We start from the raw sequence: 14,687 nt of genomic DNA on the forward strand, positions 1-14,687 counted from the left end.
AAAGAATTGAACCTTGGGGGACACCAGCATTAGTGGAGAAGTTAGAAGACGGAGAGCCATCTACTGTCACCCTCAGTGAGCAGTCAGAGAAAAAACTGGATAACCAATTCCAAAAAGCAGTTCGCAAACCATAAGATGGAAACTTGTTTAAAAGATCTTTATGCCAAACACAATCGAAAGCATTGAATGCGTTCCTCAGAACTTTGGTGCATTCAGCAATCAGGATGAAAGATTTTGCCAAGATATGACTGTGAAATAAATATATACTATCATAAATGGAATGAAGCAATAATTGTAGTCTGCTGTTGAATACTTAATCCGGTTGCAGTGGCTTCCCTGATTATAGCAAACACAAAGGCAGATGACCAGACCAACTTTATTTTAAATTTCTGAAAAAAATTTCGGGTTTGATTGAATATGTGCATATTATGTTTACAAATATAAAAAAAAAAAAAAAAAGTATTAAATAATAAAAATATATTTCCCAGTGCACAAAATTTAAAACAGATGTCACTTCTCACAGAGGAGTAGTTGATATTTTAAGTGGGTATTGCATTTTGTGTTCTTATCTTGACTTATGCAAAAACAATTATGCAAAAAAAATTAAATTCACTGGTTAAAGATGCATTGCAGGATCATCTAGACAAGACTGCAGCAATAATTCAGACACATCATGAGTTTGTTAAGGGAAAGTCTTGTCTGAAATATTTGACAGGATATTATGATGTGGTTCAAAGGAACTGGATGCAAAAAATAATTTTGATATCATATATTTGGATTTCAGGAAAGTTTTTGACACTGCTGTGCATGGAAGATTAATGTACAAATTTGAGCAGAATGGTATTAAGGGTAAGTTGCTACAATGGATAAAAGGATGGTTGAGTGGGAGGAGACAGAGGGTGGTAATCAATGGGTGCTGCTCTTCTTGGACTAATGTTATTAGTGGAGTCCCACAGGGTTCGGTGTTGGGTCCACTGTTGTTTTGTATATTTATCAATGATATTGATTAAGGCATATCAGGCTTAGTGTCGAAGTTTGCAGATGATACAAAGGTTGGCAGGGTTGTTAATGACAGTAATGGCAGTGTACTACTGCAACAGGATCTAGAAAATTTGGGCAGATGGGCTAAGAAGCGGCAACTGAAGTTTAACCTTGACAAATGCAAAGTACTGCATATGGGTAGAAGTAACCCCAGAGAAATGTACTAACTGTGTGGTGCTACACTTAAGGTGGTAGAAAATGAAAAAGACCTGGGAGTAATTGTGCAGTCAGATATGAAGTTTTCTGAGCAATGCAGACCGGCTGCCAGGGCAGGTTATGAGGTTTTGTCAGTGATAAATAGGAATTTTGCTAGCAGGGAAAAGGAGGTGATTGTCCCTCTGTATAAGGCAGGTCAGGCCATGCCTCAAGTACTGCGTACAGGTCTGGAAGCCTTGTTTTAGGAAGGATGTAGATTGGTGATGGGAATGAAGGGATCCTCTTACCAAGAGAGGCTGAAGTTCTGCAAATTGCAGTGATCTGATTGAGGTGTATAAGGCCTTGAATGGGTTGAGCACACTGAATTCTGATGGGATCTTTCCACTTGTTCAGATTACGAACCTAAGGGGGCATAAATTCAAATTAAGAAAAGACAGATGTAGAATAGATGTGCAGAAATTTGCCTTTAGTCAGTGGGTGGTTAATTGCTGGAACAAACTTCCATCTGTCATTGTGGAAGTTGATAGGTTAAATAAATTTAAGGAGGAACTGGACAGGCATTTGGAGGGAATGGTGTGAAATTTTTTTTGGCTGATGCTGCATAAGCTCATACACTTGCTTTCTTGCATCACATGCCACTACTACTACTACTACTACTACAATAACACAGCTTTCAAAAACTGTTGCAAATGTTCATTTAACTAGTAGGAGAGGAAAAGCAATACGTTAAGTTACAAAGAAACGTAATGTGCCATTGTTGGCATCTATCAGGCACCATGATACTGATAAAACCTCTCAGATGACCCACTATTCAAATAGTTGCCTAGCATGGGGACCCTTCCACAGTTACTCCTCAGAAAATGTTAAATCACTTTAAAAACTATGAGAGTAAAAAGTTTGTTTAAATTTAAGGAAGATAGGAAAAAAAACACCAGTTTACAGTTAATCATTACTATAGGATCATTATTGTCAAGGGCCACCTGTCAGGTGACTTGCCACTACTGGTGAGTTACATACATAAAATATAAAAAGAGCAGAGCACTGTTTCAGCTCAAAAAAATTCAGGCGTACAAAAATTATTTAACGTTCAGGCTCAAACATAATAAAAGAGCACTTTCTTCAAAAACAAGAGCTACCTTGCAGCACGACCGGACTTTGGAATGGATAAAATTAAATATGAAACATGCAATTTTGACATCTGCAATGAAGATATACAAAACAAATTTAAAGAATGCAATTCTTATAAACACGCAAATAGCGTTCAACATGAAATGCATCCTAATCAAGCCCTGCTAATCAACAAACATGTAAACAAGAATACAGTTCAGAAAATTATTAACAAACTACAAATTGATAGTAGTGAAGGCCCTGACGGCATCCCTAGTTTTATTATTAAATTGTCCAGTGCATTCATCATTGATTCTCTAGTTCATATTATTTCCAGTTGCATCTCCATCTCCCAGCCATTCCAAGATTATGGAAGACTTTTAGAATTACCCTAATTCCAAAACAGGCTAGTAATAATAACCATATAAGCTATTGTCCAATTGCTGTATCGTCAATAATCGCTAAGATTATTGATAAGATCATGCTGCCATATCTTTGGGATGCGATCTTCGCTAATGCACCCGACAACATGCATTTTGGTCCTACAGGGTGCTCCACAACAACAAGCCTAGCTGACACCATTGTGCACATCCAAACTGCGTTTCAGAATAAAGCACAATGCGATGTCTTTTACTTAGACATCAAAGGTGCTTTCGACAACATTGATCACAAGAAAGCCATCGAAATACTGAAAAATCATTTCCTCGTTGACACAATGGTTATATCCTATCTTCAGTACAGCGTAAATCGTAGAAATCTCATCTTCCCCACTAATACTGATAATATTCTCGTCACAACCGCAACAGGCGTTCCTCAAGGAGGTGTTCTCTCCAGTGTTATATTTTCAGCATCTCTACAACCACTCCTACAAGAAAATCCAAATCTGCTGGCTTATGCCAATGATTTAAAGTTGTTTATTATTTCCAAATCTTGTGATGACGTTTCCAAGGTTAGCCATGATGCGAATTTACAGATGTGCAGAATCATCTAGTATCTGAAGAATCTCAATCTGACTATAAATACAAACAAATCTGCTCAAATAACTTATTCCTTACAAGAAACAACCAAACCACATAGAAATTAAAATTGCAAATGTTTCAATTCCCAACGTATTTGCTCACAAAGACCTAGGAGTTGTTTTTGACAAAAATCTTTCATTTAATTCTCAGTATGTATACGTTGCTAAAAAAATTCAAAAATCAAGGTGGCTGATCAAGCAAGAAACAGCGGCGATTCAAGATAGAAAAACAGTCATTAACCATGTTCAGAGATGCATTTTTCCCATTCTGTCTTATGCCTCCAAAATCTAGTCTGGTGCTCCTCAAGTTACCGTAAAAAAATTCCTTGCGCTAGAGTATTGGGTTCTTAGATGGCTGAACAATAAACTTCAGTTTCCCCTTACAGTATCCAGGCAACAGCTTTATAAAAACTTAAAAACAAAGCCTCTGCAACAGATGATCAACGAGTCTGGAGTCATGCTTCTTGCAAAGTTAATTACTTCTGCATCCAGTTCACCAAACCTAGTCAACATAATAGCTCCCACCAACAGAGAAAACTCAAGAAACCAACAACAATTCAAATCCAAACTCTCCAGACTAAAACAAATGGACAGGAAGTTCCCCAATGCATCCCTTCACCTCATAAATTATCACAACATTGATTGTAAGAGGTTGCTCAACTCTGAAGCCTACAGGAGTCTCATTTCCAAACAAATTATCAGAAATACAAACAACTGCCTGCCTGCAACCCTGTAACTACATCCGAGAGCCAAATGTGATGTTCTGCAATATATATTTTTGATCATTATAATTCATATTCGTTGTTAATGTATATATAGAATATCCTATGTATTTTTTATATACTGTATATATATATATATTTGTCTCCTTTGTATTGAATTTATGCCCCCAGCCTAGTGCTGTGATGGGCTTGCTGCAGTTGCAATAAATGAAAATTTATTTATTATTTATTTATATTAAAACAAGGCATGCTTCTCTTTGGCAGCATGCACGTGCTGCTCTCAAGCATCCTTTTTCGATATACAGTAAAACCCTGATTTAACATATTGTATGGGGGGGGGTAATAAAATCTCTCTACAAATCCAGCTGACTGTTAAACTCAAAGAAACTATGTATAGTCATTGAATTTCATTCATGATTAGCCATCATTATGTAGAAGTGCTATTTATTTTACTGCACTTACTAGTTGTATGGAACAAAAGAACTTTGAAACTTAGCAGTTTCATATAGTGACAGTGGAAACTAACTAAACCTTATTAAGAATATGAACAACTGTCATGTATTCTTCACTGGGGGATCAGATAATACTGATGTTTGACATGCTTGGCAGGCTAATGGAAAATCCTAGTGCACTTGCACTAGGATTTTCACCTCTCTCTCTCTCTCTCTCTCTCTCTCTCTCTCTCTCTCTCTCTCTCACACACACACACACACACACACACACACACACACACACACACACACACACACACACACACACACACTCTGTGATGTGAATCTTGTAAGGGACACAAGACAAATTTATGTTTGTTTACTGTTTACATAATTTAGGTATAACATTTCAATGAGTTACCTTTTTTTTGTTTATAAAAATTTAACAAAACAGTTTCATACAATATTTTGGTTTTCTATCTAGTTATGTACTAGTTTTTAGTTTATTATTATATTAATAAACAAAAGCAAAGTAGCCTCCTTAGCTATGAGTTAAATTTGCTTTATTGTTATGAAAACATTTTTACTAATAAATACCATATGGCACTAAGGCTGCTGTGCTGGGTCCTATGCACTTGAAAAGCTTGGTTCATAATATTGTCTGTTATTTCCAAAGTCTGTTTAATTCAGCATCTTTATAGACCTGTTTCATCTGGATTGGAAATTCAGTGTGCATCACAGTCCCAGGAAAGTTCCTTTCTGTACTGACATCTGCACTGTATAGTATTTTATAGAACTAAATGTTCTCTCACTAGAATTTTCAAAATTTAGTTTTAACATCTTCATGGAGACTAAAAGCTTTTTCCTGAATTAAATTTAGGTATTTTGGCACATTTTTCTGATTCTGATTTTCTGAATTAAAAATTGTTACGTCTCATTCATTACTTACTCTCTGTTAATAATTTATATATTTCACTGGTGCAAAAACTTTATTATGTTGTACAGTTCATTATTTGTCCTTAAAAATCCTTTGTCATATATAATTGTTGTTGGTTGAATAATTCACACCAAAACTACAAGCAGCTTCCACCATTTTTTTCATTATCATAGCATTTTATTATATCTATTTTCTTCTACATGGTTATAGTGCACAATCATTCTGTTTGTTCATTTTTTGCTTTCCAGGCATATTAGTGGTATAGAGAACAAATTTTATGAAAGAAACAGAACCAAGTTGAATCAGTTGAATCCACAGCACGCGCAAACACAGGATGGTGTCGCAGGCTCAGTGGGAAACATGTTTTTTCAAGCACATCAAACAATAGCGGTGTCATTTGTTTTTGAATATTTTCGAAATTTTGAAAATGAAAGGGCAGATTTGTATATCTGAAAATTTGTAAGTTGAATGCTTGTAAGTCGATGACTGCCTGTGTTAAGTGCATTGTATAATCACTTAGCTCACTTAGAATTTTCCACAACAACATGCTTCTTGTTACACATAAAAATCTCACTGCCAAATGTTTTTGTCCAAGAGTAAGATGTCCAAGAATCAGTTTTAGCAATAAACAGAATAGTGGAGCATCTTTCCAGAACTGTTCATGCTGCTCTCTATATAAGCATACCTCGTATTTCTCAAAATGTCTCATATCATTCAAAAAACATGCATGTAATGGAAAGATAGTAACATAATGTCGTCAGTAAAGTTAACACTTGGATGCTTGGACTAGTAGTCTTCCCTTCCTCACCACACACAAATGTAAGCTAATTGACAAATTAAGTCTTTTGACTTAATTGTACTGTCCCTGATATGTGCTATGAACCTTATCTTTTTATGACACCCACGTGTGAATTGCATTGGGCTGTTTCAGTGGTACTACTTCAATACATAATATAAATATTAAAAAGAAAAATAAAAACAAAAACATTCACAGAAAAGTGTAAATCAACATATTGGATCATTGTCATTATTAAAAAAAAGATATTGGAAACCGGTGTGAAAACTTTTTGCAAGATGTCATTATCTGCTGATAAAATCAAAATGTAGAATGAAGGATATGGAAGTGCCTAGAAAATTATATCAGAAAGTCATTCATATTGCTAAATCTGAGCTTTTGGTATAAACTTCTTGTGGGAAAAGTAATGTAATTCAAAGTCCACATATTTCAAATGTCTACTGACAATCTTGTTTTCAAACAGGAATATTATGAAATTGGAAAATCTTAATGGCCAAAGCTTCATTAACCTTAAGCTTATAGGCAGAAGGAAGTTTAAGGATTATGTTGGTTTCATTCACTTTTGGGACATGTTTCATAAGTTTGGCACAACCACTCAACTCAGACTGTTCGTAATTAGAAGCGAAACTCTTGTGACAGTAATATGCTCTTCTCTTGTAACTAGTTGTTGTGGACATTCATAAAGATATACAATATTATTATTATAAAAGTGCTTCCTTAAGTGTCAAATGAATTGATTCTGAAATGGAAATGCAAAAATATACGTATTTGCATTTTTTTAAAATTTATTTTATTTTTTTAAATTATGAAAGCTCCAAACATGAAAGGTATTAGACCCTATAGTACTGTGCGTGGGTTGAAGGTTGAGAAGGTGAAAGAAGACACTTGTTGACATTAGACTTGAATTTCTGCAGATTGTAATTTTTAGGAAATACGTTGAAGGGAGGTTGTTCCAGAAAACAGAAGTGGAGAGAATAAATAAGGAAGAAGAAAAGTTGGTTCTATGACTTTGAAGGTGGAAAGTAAAAGAATACTGACTGGTTGTGACACATGTTCATACTGGTTTGGAAAAGAAAGGGGAGAATTACAGAAGCCAGTTCAGAAGAACAGTGCCCATGAACTATCCTACAGAAAAGGCATGAAACAGAAACAGAATGTCTATGGGACAAAGGGTGAAGAAACTTTGGATCATTAATTAACCTTACTTCCCTCTTTTGGATAGAGTCAAGAAGCCTGAGAGAGGTTATGGGAGGTACTGTCTGAGATGTGGGAACAATATTCCATGGTAAGGCAGATTTGAGATTTTTACAGAGTGGGTAGCTTTTTAGAAAAAAAGTAATCTGAGTGTCATTGAAGATAAGCATAGAAAGAGATGAATCCTGTATCCTGTTTTGTTGAGATATAAGATAGGACTGAGTTTTAGAAGGATTGAAGTTAACTAAGTTATCTTTGCCCCATTGGAGAATTACCTGAAGATCAGCATTTAAGAAATTTGTAGTGAATATTCCAGAAGTTGAAGCCGTTAATGCAGGGCAAGATTTCTCAAACTAGAAAGTGGAATGCAATGTGCTATCATCAGCAAAACTGTGGATAGGATTTCCAGTCAATGGAAGAAGGTCATTAATATACAAGAGGAAAAGAGTGGGAGAAAGAACTGACCCTTGTAACTCTTATAACTTCTCTAGTGTTAGTGGAGAAGTTAGAGGACAGAGAACTGGATACACAATTACAGAAAACATCAGCAGTCCATAAGATGGACGCTTATTTAGAAGATCTTTTTGCTAAACACAATAAAATTCGAAAGGCAAACAGCAACTGCATGAGAAGGCAAACAGCAACTGCATGAGAAGGCAAACAGCAACAGACTTTTCATTAAATTTGCACGTAGATAGGAAATGTAAGCCAATATGTTACCGGTGGATCAACGTTGGCAGAATTCATATTGGCTTGGTGATTTTAATCATTACAACATAATATAATGTGCTATTTAGGCAGGGAAGGACTTTATTATGAATAGCATTAAAAAAAAAAAAAAAAACACTTCCCATTTCACCTATCTATTTTTGTCCAATAGTTTGTCTAATTCTGTCTTGAATTTATTTAAGCTGTGAACTTCTATAACAACACATAGGCAATCAAATTCCATAACAACACAAGTTTGTTACAGCAGTTAACCACATGCTCACTAAAGGCAAACCTCCTTACATACATTCCTTCTATTGGAATGAGCCGCAGCCTGGAAAATAAGATGCAGGATATTTCAGAGACTGCTGGGAATCATTGGGGTACAAGTAAACACATGGGTTGTGTTAGGGTAGCTAAGAAAAAGAACAGGTGCATGTATACTTGTGTGTACACCAATGCTAGGAGTTTAGTAAATAAATTTGATGAATTTGAGGTATTGCTCAAAACATCAAAGGCAGATATTGTGGGGATTTCAGAGACGTGGTGTCACACAGATATAAGAAATGCAGAACTGGAATTTGGGGAGTACAATGTCTACAGAAAGGATAGACAGGATAGGAAGGGAGGAGGGGTTATGCTATTAGTTAAAAAACACATAAAATCCAAGGAAGTGAAGCCAGTCGACATCGCTGGACAGTGCAGTGTCGAGTCAGTTTGGTGTGACATAAGCATTGGGAGATCAAAATTGAGAGTAGGAGTGTGCTATAGGCCTAATGACTCTGATGAGTATAATAAGAAACTGTTCGGAGAAATAGAGTGGGCCAGTAAATCAGAGAGTCTTATAATGGGGGATTTTAATTTCCCAGATATTGACTGGAATTTGGGGGCTGGTCACTCACACAGTAGCAAGGCTTTTGTGGATTTATTGGATGATTGTTTTCTACATCAGCATGTTCGGGAGGCAACTAGAGGGAGTAATACTCTTGATTTGATTATCAGTAGTGATTCTTCATGCATTAAGAATCTGCAGATAAATGAACCACTTGGTGGCAGTGATCACAGTGTGCTGAAGTGGGAGTTACTCAAAGAGGTAACTACCATTAGGGGTAAAGGGAAGGGGTATTGCTTTCGTAAAGGCGACTACAATGGACTGAGACAGTATTTAAATTCTATACAGTGGGATCAACTGATGATATTGCCAACAGCAAATTCAAAATGGGAAGCATTCAAAGAACTTATCGTGGAAGCTACTAGGCTTTACATACCAACTAAGAAATATTGTTCAAGGTTTAGGCCTAAATGGTTGTCAGATGAACTAATGAGGCATATGGCAGAGAAGAAAAATGCACGGGATACATACAAATTAACACGTGACACGGACGCCTATGATAGATACAAGTTGATCTGTAACCAAGTTACAAAGGAGGTTAGGCAGGCGAAGGCAGATTACGAGAGATCCTTGGCAAGGGATGCGAAGAAAAACAGCAAAGAGTTCTTTACTTATGTAAACTCTAGAAGGAAGGGGATGAATCAGATTGGTCCACTTGAGATCGATGGGTCAACTGTTGATGACCCTGCTCGGGTAGCTAACAAACTAAATGAATATTTTGCATCGACATTCACACATGAGGAGTTATTCAGCGAGGGGAATGCCAGAGGTGTATTCAATTCTAGCAGTAAGCTAGAGAATCTTGTAATAACTGAGAGCAAAGTGGAGGAGAAATTGTTGAAGATAAACACAAGAAAGGCACCTGGGGTGGATGGGATCTATCCAGTTATATTAAAGGAGGCAGCAAAGGAGGTAAGCAAACCCTTAGCCATAATTATGAGAGCTTCCTTGGACTCAGGGGAGGTACCCATTGACTGGAGATGTGCAAATGTGACCCCAATTCACAAAGGGGGATCAAAGGCTGACACAAGTAATTATAGACCTGTGAGTTTAACTTCTGTTCCCGGAAAATTAATGGAGGCACTGGTGAAAGAAGCACTGCAGGATCATCTAGACAAGACTTCAGTTGTAGCTAGGACACAGCATGGTTTTGTTAAGGGGAAGTCTTGCCTGACCAATTTGATTGGATACTATGATGCAGTCACAAAAGAACTGGATGCAGGGAATAACTTTGATATTATATACTTGGATCTTAGAAAGGCTTTTGATACTGTTGCACATGGAAGACTGCTGCACAAATTGGAGCAGTGTGGCATTGGAGGCAAGTTGCTGCTATGGATAAAGGGGTGGTTGAGGGGGAGAAGACAGAGAGTGGTAATCAATGGACACTGCTCATCGTGGACTAATGTTATTAGTGGAGTCCCTCAGGGTTCAGTATTGGGGCCTTTATTGTTTTCTGTATTTATAAATGATATTGATGATGGTATATCAGGCTTAATGTCCAAGTTTGCAGACGATACGAAGGTTGGCAGGGTTGTCAAGGACACTACTGACACTATGCTGCTGCAACAGGATTTGGAAAGGTTGAGCAGATGGGCTTCGAGGTGGCAAATGAAGTTTAACATTGACAAATGTAAAGTACTACATATGGGAAACAGCAACCCCAGAGCAGCGTATCAACTCTGTGGTACTACACTGACAGTGGTAGAGAATGAAAGGGACCTGGGGGTGGTGGTGCAGGCAGATATGAAGTTCTCTGAGCAGTGCAGACGAGCTGCAAGAGTAGCTCATGGTGTATTATCAATGATATATAGGAATTTTTCTAGCAGGGATAAGGAGGTGATTATTCCCTTGTATAAGGCAATGGTCAGGCCACACCTAGAGTACTGTATACAGACCTGGAGGCCTCATTTCAGGAAGGATGTAGAGCTGCTGGAACGAGTACAGAGAAGGGCAACTAGATTGGTGAATGGGACAAAGGGGTTCTCTTACGAAGAAAGGCTTAAGTTTTGCAAATTACAGTGTCTGGAAACTAGGCACCAGCGGGGTGATCTGATAGAGGTGTACAAAGCCTTGAATGGTTTGAGCATGCTCAATGCTGATGGGATTCTTCCTCTAGCTCAGAAAAATCACCTGAGAGGGCATAAATTCAAATTGAGGAAAGACAGATGTAGGATAGATGTGCGGAAATTTGCCTTTAGCCAGCGGGTGGTTGGTGGGTGGAACAGACTTCCATCCCTTGTCGTGGAAGTTGATAGCCTAAATAAGTTTAAGGCTCAGCTGGACAGGTATTTCGAACGAACAGAGGGGTGAAGTGGAAGTGGTTATTTTTATTTATTTATGTTACTTTTTTTTTTTTTTTTTTTTTTTTTGGCTGATGCTGCATAAGCTTGCTTTCTTGCATCAAATGCCTCTACTAATGCTAATGCTAATGCTATATTCTGCAACCATCTTTCCTCAATTTGAATTTGTCTTCTCGTGTGCAATCTGAGCAAGAGGAAGAATCCCATCAGCATTGAGCTTGCCCAAACCATTCAAAGCTTTAAATACCTCAGTAAGATCACCTGGCAGGTGCCTAGTCTCCAGATGTTGAAATTTGCAAAACTGAATCCTTTCTTGGTTAGAGCAAAAGCAAAGGATTGCGTTTCTTGGTAATCCTTTGCTTCCCTCACTAATCTGGTTGCCCTTCTCTATACTTTTCCATCAGCTCTACATCCTTCCCAAAATGAGGTCTCCAGACCTGTATGCAGTACTCAAGATGTAGCCTGACCATTGCCTTATGCAATGTTATAATCACCTCTTTATCCCTATTAGCAAAATTCCTGTATATTATTGAAAAAATCCCATGAACTCTTTGGCAGCCTCTCTGCACTGCTTAGAGAACTTCATATCTGACTGCACAATTAATCCCTGTCTTTTTCATTTTCCACTACCCTGGGTGTAGTACTGGTTGGTTGGTTGTTGGGTTTTACTGGCGCATTAGCAACTAAGGCTATAATGTGCCAAAACCAGGTGGGTGTAGTACTGCACAGTTGGTATGTTACTCTGGATTATGGCTATCCATATGCAGTAATTTGCATTTGTCAATGTTAAACTTCGATTATCATTTCTCAGTCCACCTGCCTAACTTTTCTAGGGCCTCTTACAGTAGATATTGTCATTATTGTCATTAACTACCCTGCCAACCATTGTATCATCTGAAAACTTGGACATTAAGCCTGGTATACCTTCATCAATATCATTGATAAATATTGGTTAACAGTCTGTCTGTCTCTGGCTTAGCATTAAGCTTAGCGTTAAGAAGTGGCTTAGCATTAAGCCTAATTGCATTTGTAAGTAGAAGACTTAACAATGCTGAGAAAAAATATGCAACAACAGAAAAAGAAGTATGTGGGTTGATTTATCCTCTTAAAAGATTTAGGCATTTATCGTTGGAACAAGAGGTATTGTTTAAATCAGACTAAACCTGCAGCTTTTATCAACAGTATAAAGTGATGAAATTAAAGAATTTTAAAGTGGTCATTAGAAATTCATGAATTCATTATATGGTAGAATATATCCCAGGAAAGAAAAATATAGCAGGTTATTTCATCAGAAATTGTATGACAGAGGACAGATATGAACTTTCAAGCTTTTCACCTTAATGTGGTGAATGCACAATTGCAACAGCATATTCATTAGGTTAGTTAAGAAAATGTTATATACATTTATGCTAATTATACACATAATAAGTATAAATACAATAGGCTCATGCATGTTTGAAATTTCACACATTTAATGGTTTTTAAACTATAAGAAGGAAGAAACAGTTTCATCTTTATATTATGGCTATAATGCTTTTTTTTTTTTTTTTTTTTTATAATTTTCAGAAGAATTAATATTTTGATTCTGTTTCTTTTAAGTAAATATTTTAATATGAATAAAAAATTATTCAGCAAATTAATTATGTTTGAAACATGGGAAGGTCTTGTGTTGCACAGTAAACCAAAACATTTTAGTACCTTTTCATTAAAACTGTGCAAACATGTTGCAACTTTATAAAGAGAGTTGGGTGAAGCTATTTTACAGTAGGCGATATCCTCTTCTGCTGATTTTTCAGCCAAAACACAAAATGCCATCTTACTAAAAGTTAGGTTGATTGGTTTCATACTTCATCCTGCATTTTTCCTGTTTGCTTCACAAATTTCAGACAAAACAGATTTCCGTAATCAATAGAGAAATTAAAGAAAGCAGTTTTATTTAAAACTTATTAAGCCTTATTGAAAAACATTAAATAAAAATCTTTGGGGTCCAATCAATCCCACATGTGCAAGTGGGTTAAAATTTCCATCTACTCTCTTCTCCCCAACACATAGACACATCTGCACACACACACACACACACACACACACACACACACACACACACACACACACACACACACACCAATTTATTTTGTTAACTTATACAAAAATGTTTTGTTTTAGGAGGCAGTATTGTAAATACACGGTGTTCAGAAACCTATCAGGCTGGAACAGCCAGGCTTAGTATTTTTGGAATACCATTTTGGTATAATTCTAATTCACCGCGACTTGTTATTCAGGTAAGATATTGATTATATTTTGATCGATTATCTATTACAGTGTATTATTTATATTTGTTTATTGTAGATGACTAGATGTGGCCACGACCTGTGGCAAATACGAGTTAACAGCCAAATATACGTCAGCATTTCACTTACTTACCTCTACTTTTGACTTGGCCTCCGTGTACTCATAATTCAAATTTCAACATGTTTTCATTGTTTTAACCATGTGCTACGCATATTTCATGCCAGAAACAGAGGCCTTACTTGTTGCTGTCTTTCCTTTGGTTTTGGCAGTTAACCCTTGAAGAAGACATTGAATTTACAGCATCAAGTACTTCTTTTAATGTATTATTTTTATTTTTCAGGTACCTACGGATTTTTTCCATAGTTTTGACTTCTGGTTTAGTCAGCTTGCTGCCCTCTCTCTTTACCACATTCTACTTATCTACATACATATATATTTTTTTTTTTTTTTTTTTTTTTTATTGACATTTCTAAGTGTAGGTAGTTTTCTGCCCACATTCCATGTCTGGCTATAAAGCTAGTGGGAGGTGAAGTTAGGAAAGTACTTAGGACAGCAATAGACACACCTGCCCTGGTATTGCATTAATAGCTCAGAGTGTGAAAAAATTTTAGGGGAAGGATAATAAATAAAATATGATTGTAGAAAATACAGTTGGTGCTCGAAATCCGGGTTTGCAAGTTCCCGTCCGTATTAGTAACGGCCCTGGATTAGGTAGGTATTCACAATTTGGAAAGAGTTATCTTTGTATATCCAAAAATTTATAAAAGACCACCAGCTATTAACAGTAATAGCCTCACTAGCCTTAAGAGCTCAATTTTTTAATTTTAAAATATTAACCATCAATTTTACGTTCTGAATAGTATTTACAATATTCACTATCAAACTAACGTTCTGTTTATAATCATAGACTTACAGTCGGTCCTCGTATAACACGTGTTTGCATTGCACGAATTCGATCATACACGATTTATAAATAGGGGAACGTTATCTTATATAACACGAACCGAATTCGCTTATACACGATTCGCCTTTGTGTTTACAAGAAATGGCAGTCGAATGCGGAATCACCCCAACTGAACGCAACACGATAGGA

The 14,687-nt window shown here is 36.6% G+C and overlaps 1 protein-coding gene across 2 annotated transcripts in view; it reads left to right on the plus strand.

The window, feature by feature from the left end:
* LOC150082990 (uncharacterized) overlaps positions 1-14,687 on the plus strand; it is a 389,813-nt gene that overhangs the window by 280,486 nt on the left and 94,640 nt on the right. The window contains exon 16 of one of the 2 annotated variants that reach the window (XM_090376961.1): positions 13,469-13,584. The exons of the other annotated variant lie outside the window; for it this stretch is intronic. Within the exon in view, the coding sequence (XP_090233087.1) occupies positions 13,469-13,584 (116 nt within the window). The remainder of the gene's footprint in view (positions 1-13,468; positions 13,585-14,687) is intronic. 2 annotated transcript variants of the gene reach the window in all.

The sequence above is a fragment of the Mastigoproctus giganteus genome, chromosome 7, assembly GCF_048544385.1.
Source record: "Mastigoproctus giganteus isolate SK-2022 chromosome 7, ASM4854438v1, whole genome shotgun sequence".
Taxonomy (NCBI): Eukaryota; Metazoa; Arthropoda; class Arachnida; order Uropygi; family Thelyphonidae; genus Mastigoproctus; species Mastigoproctus giganteus.